Source organism: Somniosus microcephalus, chromosome 23 (genome assembly GCF_052327205.1).
Source record: "Somniosus microcephalus isolate GS21.2 chromosome 23, FLI_Smic_1.0, whole genome shotgun sequence".
Classification (NCBI taxonomy): Eukaryota; Metazoa; Chordata; class Chondrichthyes; order Squaliformes; family Somniosidae; genus Somniosus; species Somniosus microcephalus.
This window is the reverse complement of record NC_141009.1, coordinates 65,655,659-65,667,712: the sequence shown is the minus strand read 5'-3', so window position 1 is coordinate 65,667,712 and position 12,054 is coordinate 65,655,659. Positions and strand designations below refer to the sequence as shown.

The following is a 12,054-nucleotide window of genomic DNA, read 5'->3' as shown; positions in this document are numbered from 1 at the left end:
GGGAAGCTCCGTGTCCTTCTCCCCAGAGGGAGTGTAGGCCAGCGAGTCCTGCTGCACTGGACGCAGAGGAGGAGCGGCTCATCATTGAAATGAACCCCCAGGCGGTGGACAGGCACACTCAGCTCATGGGTGCAGTGGGAAGGGTGACCCAAAGCATTGATGCACTAGCGAGGAGTGTGGAGCACTCTGCTACAGCACAGGCAGACACAAGTTCTGCTTAGTGCTGTAATTCAGTCACTGGCTGCCGTGATCCAATCTCGGACTGCTCTCCTGCAGTCTCAGATTGAGGCCACGCAAGCACTGACTGCTGCCATCATCGCTGGTTCGGACACATTGACACGGGGCTCTCACGGTACCGCAGCAGGCCAGCATTCTGTGCTCCAGCAGATTGCTCCGGATGCTGAAGTGCTGCCCCATGGGAGTGCCAGTGTGTTGGTCAAGCAGGGAGGTGCTGTCCTCGCTCAGGATGACAGCATTCCTGCTCCCACCACTGGCACTTCCCCATTGCACTTGCCACCAGCTGTAGCCCAGACTGCTGCTGCCTATGCAGAGTTGGTGCAGTCTGCAGCCGAGCCCCCCAGGCCCAGAGCTGGTCGAGGCCGTCCTTCAAGGGCATCTGAAGTCTCAGGGTCTGACAAGCAGCAGCCTTCCACCAGCGTGCTGCAGCCACTGGGGCCCCATTCTGGAGGAGCAGTAGGGTGGGAAGGGGGCAAGTGGCCAAGGGAAGGAGATCACCCTCGAAGGGCAAACAGTAGGAGGCCTGACAAATTGTTAGTAATGTTTTTATTAAAGGCCGAGGTTCATGTAATTACTTTTGTTTAGTGTTTTGGCCATTACCTCCAGGTTGTGAGAACCAGTTATGTTAATTAATGATGTGTTGTGTTTGTTTCTATTAGTTTGTCATGAATAAATGACACAGTTTGTAAAACAAAAAGTTGTTGTATTCAAAATGTACATGTTTGGCCTTTGGAATCATTGCTGCCTTGGGCAGCTATAGGGATTGCGGGTTGCTTTTGATCATGTTGTTCTCTATGCCAGAAACCATTTCCTGAGTAGGGGCCTAGCGGCGTCTTGTTATCAGCCGTTGATGGACGGCCCTTGCAGTTTCAACATTGTTGCTGATCATCCTCCTCTTCCGGTGGTGCACCAATCCCTGGTGGCATTGGCTGGGTCCTGAGGATTGCCAGGTTATGAAGAATGCAGCAAACAACTATGAAGAGGGAGACTCACTCAGGCGAGTACTGCAGGGCTCCTCCCGAGTTGTCCAGACAGCAGAACCGTTGCTTGAGGACGCCGATCGTCTGCTCAATGATGTTCCTGGTGGCGAGATGGCTCTCATTGTACCACAGCTCAATACGGGTGTTGGGGTAATGGAGCGATGTCATGAGGCAGGTGCAGAGTGGATAATCCTGGTCTCCGCAGAGCCAACCACCTTGCTGTTGCACTGCCTGGAAAAGCTCTGGCACACCACTCTGGTGCAGGATAGAAGCATCGTGGCTGCCAGGATAGCAGTCATTGACAGCAAGTATCAGCTGTCTGTAGTCACACACACCAACTGGACATTAAGCAGTAGAACCCATTGCGGTTTCAGAAAACCTCTGCATTCTTCTGCGGTGCCCGCAGTGCCACATGCGTGCAGTCAATGGCGCCCTGCACCGCCCACTATCCTTGCAAAGCACGTTCATGGTGTGGCACCCCACTAGTTAGTTTGCCAATTGGCAAATGACCCATTTATCCTGACCCTTTTCTGTTAGCCAATCCTCTATCCATACTAAAGTATTACCCTCAACACTGAGCTCTTATCTTGTGCAGTAACCTTTTATGTGGCACCTTATTGAATGACTTTTGGAAATCCAAATACACTACATCTACTGGATCCCCTTGATCCAGCCTGCTCGTTACATACTCAAAGAATTCTTATACATTTGTCAAACACGATTTTCCTTTCTTAAAACAGAACATAATAGTAGCAGGAGCAGGCCATTTGGCCCATCGAGCCTGCTCTGCCATTCAATAAGATCATGGCTGATCTTCTACCTCATCTCCACTTTCCAGCACTATCCCCATATCCCTTCGTCAAAAATCCAGCTATCTCGTTTTGAATACACTCACCGACTGAGCCTCAACAGGCCACTGTGGTGGAGAATGCCAAAGATTCACCGCCCTCTGAGTGAAGACATTTCTCCTCCTCTGTCCTAAATAGCCAACCCCTTATTCTGAGACTGTGACCACTGGTTCTAGACTCCCCAGCCAGGGGAAACCTCCTGCCTGCATCTAGCCTGTCAATCTAAGAATTTCATATGTTTCAATGAGATCACCTCATTCTTCTAAACTCTAGGGAATATAGTCCCAGTCTACTCAATCTCCTCATATGACCAACCCCCAGCCCAGGAACCAGTCCGGTGAACCTTCGTTGCACTCCCTCTATAGCAAGTATATCCTTCCTTAGGAAAGGAGACCAAAACTGTCCACAATACTCTAGCTGTGGTCTCACCAGGGCCCTATATAATTGCAGTAAGCCATCTTTACTCTTCTATTCAAATCCTTTTGTAATAAAGGCCAACATACCATTTGCTTTCCTAATTGCTTGCTGTTCCTGCATGTTAACTTTCAGTGATTTGTTTAAAAGGACACCCAGGTCCCTCTGAACACCAACATTTCCCCAATCTCTCACCATTTAAAAAATGCTCTGCTTTTCTATTTTTCCCCAACCAAAGTGGTTAACTTCACATTTCTCTACATTATATTCCATTTGCCATGATCTCACCCACTCACTTAACCTGTCTATATCCCCTCAACTTCAATTCCCACCGAGCTTTAGATCTGCAAACTTGGATATATTGCAAACTTGGTCGCCTCATCCAAATCATTGATGTAGATTGTGAATGGCTGAGGCCCAAGCACTGATCCCTGCGGTACCCCACTAGTTATAGCCTGCCAGCCCAAGAATGACACATTTAGTCCTACTGTTTTGTGTTAACCAATCCTCAATCCATGCTAGTATACTACCCCCAATCCCAAGGACCCTAATTATGTTTAATAACCTTGTGTGGCACTTTATCAAATGTCTGCTGAAAAACCAAATGCACCACATCCACAGATTCCCCCTTAACTGTGCTGCTAGTTACAAACTCACAAATCTCCAACAGATTTGTCAAACACGATTTCCCTTTCGCTAATCTGTTGACTCTGCACAATCCTGTTATTTTCTAAGGGGCATGTTGAGTTCAATGAAGAGGGACCAAGGACCAAGGCAGCTGAATTACATTCTAACTTTGTATTTGACACTAACAGGATTCTTGCTCGACCATATTTACTGACCCATGGAGCTGCTCTCCACTCCTTCCATGTATTGAAGATGCAATGCGTCACCTTTCCCTACATTGAACCCAATGTGCCACTGACCCATGATCCTGGACAATCCATGGCCCAGAACACACTACCCACAGTCCCAGTTTGGGGGGCTTGGATTGCAATTTTTCAATCTGCATCATTGCCGTGGGTCTTGCAGAAGCCCCACAGTCCCCACTATGGATCTACCAGCACCTGTCAGTGGGTGAAACATGGGCCCTGCCCCATTACCACTAACCATGGGCCACAGTGGCTTTGGTTCCGTAACCATCATCTTTCCCATAATTCAGGTCACATCTTGAAACTAGATCAATGAAAAGCAGAGCATTTCTTTCATCAATACTCCTGTCAGAGTTCTGTGCAGCAGCTCAAGCACCACCTGGCTTTGGGAAATCTCTGCTGACTGATCATTGTTAACTCTGGATTCTCCAAAGTCAAAGAATTCTCCAAAGTCAAACTCAAAGTATCCTGTATTGTCTAAACTAGTTTCTCAGCAACTGAAACTAGACTAGCCAATTGATAATGACCTACCTTATCCTATTTATTCCCTCAATCCCAGACTTCCTGTAGAGGTTGTCCCCACAATAAAAGTTCCTTCAGACACCAGTGATTCTGAGGAAAGCCTCTTGTGCAGGAGTTCCACTCCGCACTGTGGCCATCACACCCCACATTGAGTGGGGTGACTGGATTAGCGCTTCCTACAGTTCCAGATCAGTAAGGATAAGATAGGCCACGACGTCTCCACCCTCAATTGATGTGCTAATACTCCCCCTACTGCTTTATTGAATTGACTGGAGTTTTGATCGATACTGGAACTGGATTCCAAACCGATGCTGGAAGGTTGTTCACAGCAGCTGTTGAACACCAGGAGTGAGCTTGCCACTACTGGTCTAGCGAGGCCCAAAACAACCCAACTAGTGGTTTAATAAAAGCAGGAAATGCTGGAAATACTCAGGTCAGGCAGCCTCTGTGGAGAGAAACAGAGTTAATGTTTCAAGTCGATGACCCTTCATGGGAATGGGTAAAAGTTAGTGATGTAACAAAGTTTAAGCAAGTACAGGGGCAGGGAAAGGTGTGTGATAGATCAAGACAGCCAGGCTGGTGCAATGGGCAGACAGATGAAATTTAACAAACGTGCAAAGTGAAACATTTAGTGGGAAGAACGAGGACAGGCAATATAAACTAAAGGGTACAATCCTAAAGTGAACAGAGAGACCTGGGAGTACGTGTGCACAAATTAAAAAAGCATATGGGATACTGGGCTTTACAAGCAGTGGCATGGAGTACAAAATCAAGGAAGTTATGATGAACCTTTATAAAACATCGGTTGGCCTCAACTGGAGTATTGTGTCAATTCTGGGCACCGCTCTTTAGGAATGATGTGACGGCCCTAGGAGAGGGTGCATGGAAGAATGATTCCAGGGATGAGGGGTGTCAGTTACATGGATGACTAGATAAGCTGGGGTTCTTAGTGCAGAGAAGTTTCAGAGAGCAGATTTGAGAGGTTTTCAAAAGCATGAGGTGTCTAGGCAGTAGATAGAGGGGAACTGCGGTCATTGGCAGAACGGGCCAGAACCAGAGGACACAGATTGAAGGTTAGTTGTAAAAGAACCAAAAGGGGACATGAAGAAAAACCATTTTGTTTTTTTACTCGGAGTGGTTAATAACTGGAATGCACTGCCCGAAAGGTTGGTGGAGGCGGATTAAATCGTGGCTTTCAAAAGGGAACTGGATAAGCAACAAATAAAAAAAATTGCAGGGCTACAGGGAAAGGGCCGAGGAGTGGGACTAGCTGAAGTGCTCTTGCAAACAGCAGGCACGGGCTCAAGGGTGACAGCACAGGAGGCCATTCTCTGATTCTCTGAATACAAGACCAGGGTTCATGTATAACAGGAGTTTATTGTCCAACAGACACAGCTACATTTCCATGGAGCTGCACTCGGAGCCCACCCTGCGGCGATGGTCCATTTTCCACATGGCAACAGTCCCGACCAACAGGGCCACGGAGAGCAGAGCTACCCCAACCGCTGCTCCAGGAAGAACACGGGAGGGGGAATCAGCAGCAGCATCTGTGGGGAGAAGGGAGGGTTAGATAGGCACCAGTTACTCCATCACTAGACAGTAGCAGGGGCCTCCTTTACCTTTCTCTTCCTGGTGGATCCCAGCACCCACTCTCTCATCTTCCAGGAAATTGATGGCTCCATCAGAGGTCACCAAGGACCCAGCCCGGTCATCGGCACTTCTTCGCCTCTCTGGGGGAGACAAGAGACAAGAGTTCAAGGTAGGCAATTCAATGTGCAGCTGTCTGAAGCCCTGAATCAGGTGTACAATCCGATGGCCCAATGCAAAAACCCTCGGGCAGTGAGTACCGGAGAGATTGGACTGCTGTTAAACACTGTTCCCTCACTGTCAGACTAAGATTCACTCCTGATTCTCAGAAGGACCCGCATCAACCCAGCAAAGTTTGCAGTCGTTGACGGGTCCAATGGCCAGGCTGGTCTCCTGGGGAAAGAGACCCGTTTTAAGCACTAGTTTGACGAGCGGTTACACTGGACATACACACATTGCCCAGGTCTCCCCGCCCCCAGATATCGGTTCAGTTCCACCCTGGAACTCCTGGTGACAGCAGGATGCTGATCAATGTTCAAGGCCAGAGGTGGATTCCATTCAGAACCAGTGCAAGATGTGCTCAGAGCCCCGGTGCCAGATTGCTATTCTGCTGTAGACGAACTGGGATAGAGTTGAGCGGGCAGATTGAGGACACTGCTCCTGTGCCCAGTGTTGGGCCCTTGCTGAGTGAGCCCAGTCTCCAGATGCCCCACACCCACCCCTCCCCATCAAGGTTCAGTTTCTAGTCAGATCCCAGCTACTTACTGGGGCTGCAGGGAGCCGTGCAGTTCTCTCGGGTGGAAGGGAAGCAAACCTCAGCACTGCAGTGGAAGTGAACCTGGAAAGACAGTGCGGTCTGGTCAGTGCCACAGCTCCCAGTCAAGAGATTCATGCTTCTACAGTCAAAGGGTCAACAGGGGCCTCCTCACTGTGAGCAAGACCCAGGGAACAAGTTCAACCAAGAGAGCCAGAGAGAAAGACTGAAGGAAACTCACCTCCCCGCTCAGAGCCCGGCCCGAAACTCGGTCCCAGAAAGCGAAAGTGCTGACTACAAACCGATTCTGGTGAGTTGGGAATGGCGAATGGGAAGCGGCGTCTGCCGGGAGGAGGCGGGTTTTGTAATTGTCTCCAGTAAAGGTGCACCTGGAACAGAGAAAGAGCGGGTTATATGGAGAGGGCACCTGGAACTCTCAACTGCAGAGTTACAGCGGCACATCAAAGCAAAGTCCCGAGATTAGACTAGATAAAGAAACCAGTCCATTCAAGTCACCAATCGTCAACCTGGAGCTCAGATTGGTTTGATTATTGGCCGTTCTTTCACCCAGTCCATGTCGCCCCCCTCCCCAATCACCAGCCTGCCCCAAGGTCCCTCACTCGCTGCCTTACCTGCCCACCAGGAGGTCCCATCGGAGCCCCGAATGCGGCTCGGGGGTGGGGGTCGCCCAGCAGTCATTGAGCACCAGCACAAGGGACGGATCGTTCCGGTTCAGGACTCGAACCTCCACAAACACGGGGTCCCGGAGCACACTCAGGATCGGGTAGTCACTGGCCACGTACCAGCTCCGGTAGCCACCATCTGCAAAGAGAAAGATGAAGGACGGCCACTATTTGGAGAGAGAGCCTGAAGTTGGACACTAACCATCAGCAGCACTCGCTACCTCTCGCTATTCTCAGCTCGAGAACCAGGATCCCGGCCTCAGTGGCAGAGAAAGGCTGTAAACTCGGGGCTTCACCTGCAGTTCAGACTCCTGGCTCCCCTTGTAACTGCACTGGACATGTAGCCTGCAAGAGAACGGACACGGCTTGAGAATTCAGCTCCTCACCTTCTCTACCCGCTTCATGTGCTCCCAGTCTCACCTGAAGGGGCTGTCCCGGGTCACCGATCCCAAATCTCCATCCAAGATCTCAAACTGACCCAACACATCCGTTTCATAGACGGCGTTCACCCCGTCCAGCTACAAGAGACAGAAGACCATCATTACAGAGGACCAGGAGTAGACCGATTGCAGGGAAATTGAGCAAGTCTGCCATTGCCTTATCACATGTAGTGTCTTTCAGGGCCCCCATTGCCCTTTAAACCCCCTCTTTCCCACCCGACTGACAGCCATTGATGGGGCTCCCAGCCCACAATACCTACCCGCTGAGTAGTGCCACACTCAGTGACTGCGAACTGAAAGAGCACAGTGTCTGCAGAGGCCACGGTCGGACTGCACTCCGCTCCGTGTCCATCCTTCAGATGGACCGTTGTCAGGTCTACAGGAGGCAGCGTCAAATCCTTGGAGATGGCGATCAGGACCCGCCCATCCTTGGTGCACACTGCAAGAGAGTCAATGAAAGGCGGTTAGTTGCTGCACGGGGAATGGCAAGGGAACCATTACCGGGAGGGGGAGAAACTCCGCCCAGCTCAGCACCAGCTTCTAGTTTCTTTCTCTCCCCGTCCACTCCCCAATTCTCCATCTACTGGAGACGGTTCACCAACTCCATCCCTACTGGGACGATAGCAAAATACTGCAGATGTTGGAAATCCGAAATAACAACAGAAAATGCTGGAAAAACTCAGCAAGTCAGGCAACATCCGTGGAGAGAAATTTGAGTTGACGTTTCGAGTTGAACCCTTTTTCAAAACTGGAAAGAAAAGAATCTAGATCGAAGGCAGGGCTGCGATCAGACAAAAGAATAAAAGAAACAAAAGAAGTAAAAGAGATTAGAAGCTGGACGAGATGGTAATGGGCTAGGATTAGGTGTAAAGTGTACTGGCAGGGCAAGAGATAGCTACCAGGTGTGGGAGAGAAACAAAAGGAAAGCGGGGGGGGGGGAGGAAAAGAGTGGAACAAATGCAAGAGAAAATGAAATGGGGGCCGAGCTTATGATCTGAAATTGTTGAACTCGATATTGAGTCCGGAAGGCTGCAGACTGCCTAATCGGAAGGTGAGGTGCTGTTCCTCGAGTTTACGTTGAGTTTCCGTGGAACAATACAAGAGGCCAAGGACGGTGAGGTCCGATAGGGAATGGAGCGGTGAATTAAAATGACAGGCGACCGGAAGCTCGGGGTCACCCTTACGGACTGAACGGAGGTGTTCCGCAAAGCGGTCACCCAATCTGCGTTTGGTCTCCCCAATGTAGAGGAGACCGCATCGTGAGCAGCGAATACAGTATACTAGATTGCGAGAAGTACAAGTAAATCGCTGTTTAACCTGGAAGGGGTGTTTGGGGCCCTGGACAGTGGGAAGGGGGGAGGTATAGGGGCAGGTGTAACATCTCCTCCGCTTGCACGGGAAGGTGCCAGGCGAAGGGGAAGGGCTGTTAGGGGTGATAGAGGAGTGGACTAGGGTGTCTCGGAGGGAGCGGTCCCTGCGGAATGCTGAAAGGGGAGGGGAGGGGAAGATACGTTTGGTGGTGGGATCACTTTGGAGGTAGCAGAAATGCCGGAGGATGATCCGTTGAATGTGGAGGCTGGTGGGGTGAAAGGTGAGGACAAGGGGAACCCTATCGTGGTTCCGGGAGGGAGGGGCAGGGGTGAGGGCAGAAGTGCGGGAGATGGAACTGACACGGTCGAGGGCAGTGTCAACCACAGTGGAGGGGAATCCTCGGTTGTGGAAAAAGGAAGACATGTCTGAAGCACTGGTGTGGAAGGTGGCATCGTCGGAGCAGATACGGCGGAGGCGGAGAAACTGGGAGAATGGAATAGAGTCCTTACAGGAAGCGGGGTGGGAGGAAGTGTAGTCCAGGTAGCTGTGGGAGTCAGTGGGCTTGTAGTAGATATTGGTCGATAACCTATCCCCGGAGATGGAGACGGAGAAGTCGAGGAAGGGAAGGGAAGAGTCCGAGATGGACCATGTGAAGGTGAGGGAAGGGTGGAAATTGGAGGCAAAGTGAATGAAATTGTCAAGTTCGGGGCGAGAGCAGGAAACGGCACCGATACAGTCAAAAGAGGTGAGGGAGGGGACCAGAGTAGGACTGGAACAAAGATTGTTCCACATAGCCCACGAAAAGGCAGGCATAGCTAGGACCCATGCGGGTACCCATGGCAACACCTTTGATTTGGAGGAAATGAGTGGAGTTAAAGGAGAAGTTATTCAATGTGAGAACAAGTTCAGCCAGGCGGAGGAGGGTCGTGGTGGATGGGGACTGGTCGGGCCTCTGTTCAAGGAAGAAGCGGAGCGCCCTCAGGCCATCCGGGTGGGGGATGGAGGTGTAGAGGGATTGTACGTCCATGGTGAAAAGGAAGCGGTTGGGGCCAGGAAACTGGAAACTGTTAAAGTGGCGGAGGGCGTCCGAAGAGTCGCGGATGTAGGTGGGAAGAGACTGGACAAGGGGAGAAAAGATAGAGTCAAGATAGGAAGAGATAAGTTCCGTGGGGCAAGAACAGGCTGAAACGATGGATCTACCAGGGCAGTCCTGTTTGTGGATCTTGGGAAGGAGGTAGAAGCGGGCTGTGCGGGGTTGGGGAACTATGAGGTTGGTGGCAGCGGGGGGAAGATCTCCAGAGGAGATGAGGTCAGTGACAGTCTTGGAAATGGTGGTTTGATGTTCGGTAGTGGGGTCATGGTCCAGGTGGAGGTAGGAGGAGGTGTCGGAGAGTTGGCGTTCAGCTTCCGCTAGGTAGAGGTCAGTACGCCAAACAACAGCACCACCCTTGTCAGCGGGTTTAATGACAATGTCAGGGTTGGATCTAAGAGAATGGAGTGCTGCAAGTTACTGGACTGGTTACACAAGACCTGCATCAAATCCACACCCTGTCCGGTCAGTGCCAGCCAGGGACTGATCTTTACTCTGCCCTCCTATCCTGGGGCGCAATTCAACCATCAGAAGTCCCAAGTCGCATAGAGAAGGAAGGAGAGATCTTGGGTCAGGATCTCAATGATCAGACTTTCAAACTGTAGAACTAAACACAGCTGATGTTTCAGGACAGGAGGAGAGAGGATACTGTCCAGGGAATCCCCAGTGCAGTTGGATTGCGGCTGGTCCTGGGAAGCCCTGGCCCAGAATATAGGCGAGCCGAGAATACACCCACCTGGCAGATTGTGGAGTGAATAGAAACACGGCAGCACATCCCGGCTCCCGGCATCAAAGCAGCAGCCTTTCCGCACACACTCACTGCCTTCAATTCCCCCAAAGCCGCAGTCTTGGCGGAATTCGGGATCCAGCCAACATTGATCGGCGGGGAGAAGGAGAGAGGGCGGCTGAGATGAACAGATTGTAAGAAAGAACAAGCCCAGAACCCGCAGCCCCTCCATTCTAACAAGCGAGGCTCCCAGGTAAGTGAGGCTGTAGAGCCGACTCCCCCTTTTTATCCCCTTGTTTAACCCGCAGTAAATGAATGGTCTGATTGGCCCACGGGCTCCCAATGTGAACCCGCATTCCCACGGGGCACACGGAGAGATTGGGGCCTTGTTTAAACTTATTTTTTTCTTTTTTTGTGAGGAACATATTTATTTAAATATGGCAGTACTTGTCACAACTCATCAATTACATAATAAACCCATTACATTCATTAACCACAATAAAACAAAGCCTTAAAAACAGCTTTAGGACTAACAGTCCAAATGCAGTGGTAAATTTTACAGACAAATCAACAATATTAACAGTACAGGTACCCATAGTGAAAAACAATTTTACACCAGTCCTATTGGCAATCTAGTAACTCTTCATTTTTGCTTGGTATTACCTGCTGTCCTTTTTTTAAATTTTAATATTCATGTACAACATTACTTATACAACTCATCAATTACATAGTAAATCCATTACATTCATTGACCACAATAAAAAGGATAAAGCCTCAAAAACAGCTTAATGGTCAACAATATAAATACAATAATTCATTTTTACAGGTAAATCAATAATGTTTACAGTACAAGCTGCCACTGTTTAATAAACCAAGAAAAGAAAGAACCCGTATTCGCCAGTCCTACTGACATCGCTCAATCATTCAGTCATTCATTCCTCTGTTCGTTCGCTCAAGTGTAAATTCCATTGTGAATGTCTGCGTGCGTGCATGTCATTTGTCTCCCTGCGTGCATGCGTGCGTTCGTTCATCCGTCCAGACAGGCCTCACGCTCACCCAATAGGATGCCGACCTTCATCCTGGGGAGCGAATTTGAAGGGGCTGCTCCTCGATTTTTGGCTGCACTTCAGTCCCACGCTCCTGATATTCGGTCACCCGGTGCGGAAGGGAGCGGGCAGGTCGGGGGACCTCCTCGTGGGACTGCTCCTGGGCCTGGCCAAAGTGGCCATTTACTGGTCCAGGCAGCGGGCGGTCCAGGGGGTTGTTCCGCCCGACTGCCTGCTTCTCTTCCGCGGCCACATTCACCCCTGGCTGGCCCTGGAGATGGAGCACGCGGTGTCTGCCAGCACGCTCGAGGCATTCTGCGACCGGTGGGCACCGCAGGGACTGGAGTGCTGCATCACCATAAGGAACAGTACTTTAATTTAATTTGTTCAATTTCCTTTTAACCTTTTTTAAATTTACAGCACATGGTCATAGAACCATCGAATCATAGAATGTTTACAGCGGGGAAGGAGGCCATTCGGCCCGTCGAGCCCGTGCCGGCTCTCTGCAAGAGCACTTCAGCCAGTCCCACTCCCCCGCCCTTT

At 50.4% G+C, this 12,054-nt stretch overlaps 1 protein-coding gene across 2 annotated transcripts; it reads right to left on the bottom strand.

Annotated features, from left to right (window-relative positions):
• Nucleotides 1-5,268: 5,268 nt before the first annotated feature.
• Nucleotides 5,269-10,697, bottom strand: LOC147101927 (uncharacterized). 2 transcript variants are annotated; one of them, XM_085965998.1, is made up of 5 exons: nucleotides 10,475-10,697; nucleotides 7,598-7,776; nucleotides 6,226-6,298; nucleotides 5,493-5,603; nucleotides 5,269-5,420 (listed from the first exon to the last, which is right to left on the bottom strand). In XM_085965998.1, exons 1-5 carry the CDS (start codon nucleotides 10,695-10,697, stop codon nucleotides 5,269-5,271), a joined length of 738 nt encoding a protein of 245 aa, XP_085822124.1. The 2 variants fall into 2 exon arrangements, 1 of the variants encoding a protein (XP_085822124.1); XR_015073411.1 differs by lacking the exons at nucleotides 5,269-5,420; nucleotides 5,493-5,603; nucleotides 6,226-6,298; nucleotides 10,475-10,697 and adding an exon at nucleotides 7,212-7,415 and having other exon boundaries at nucleotides 7,598-7,688.
• Nucleotides 10,698-12,054: the final 1,357 nt, after the last annotated feature.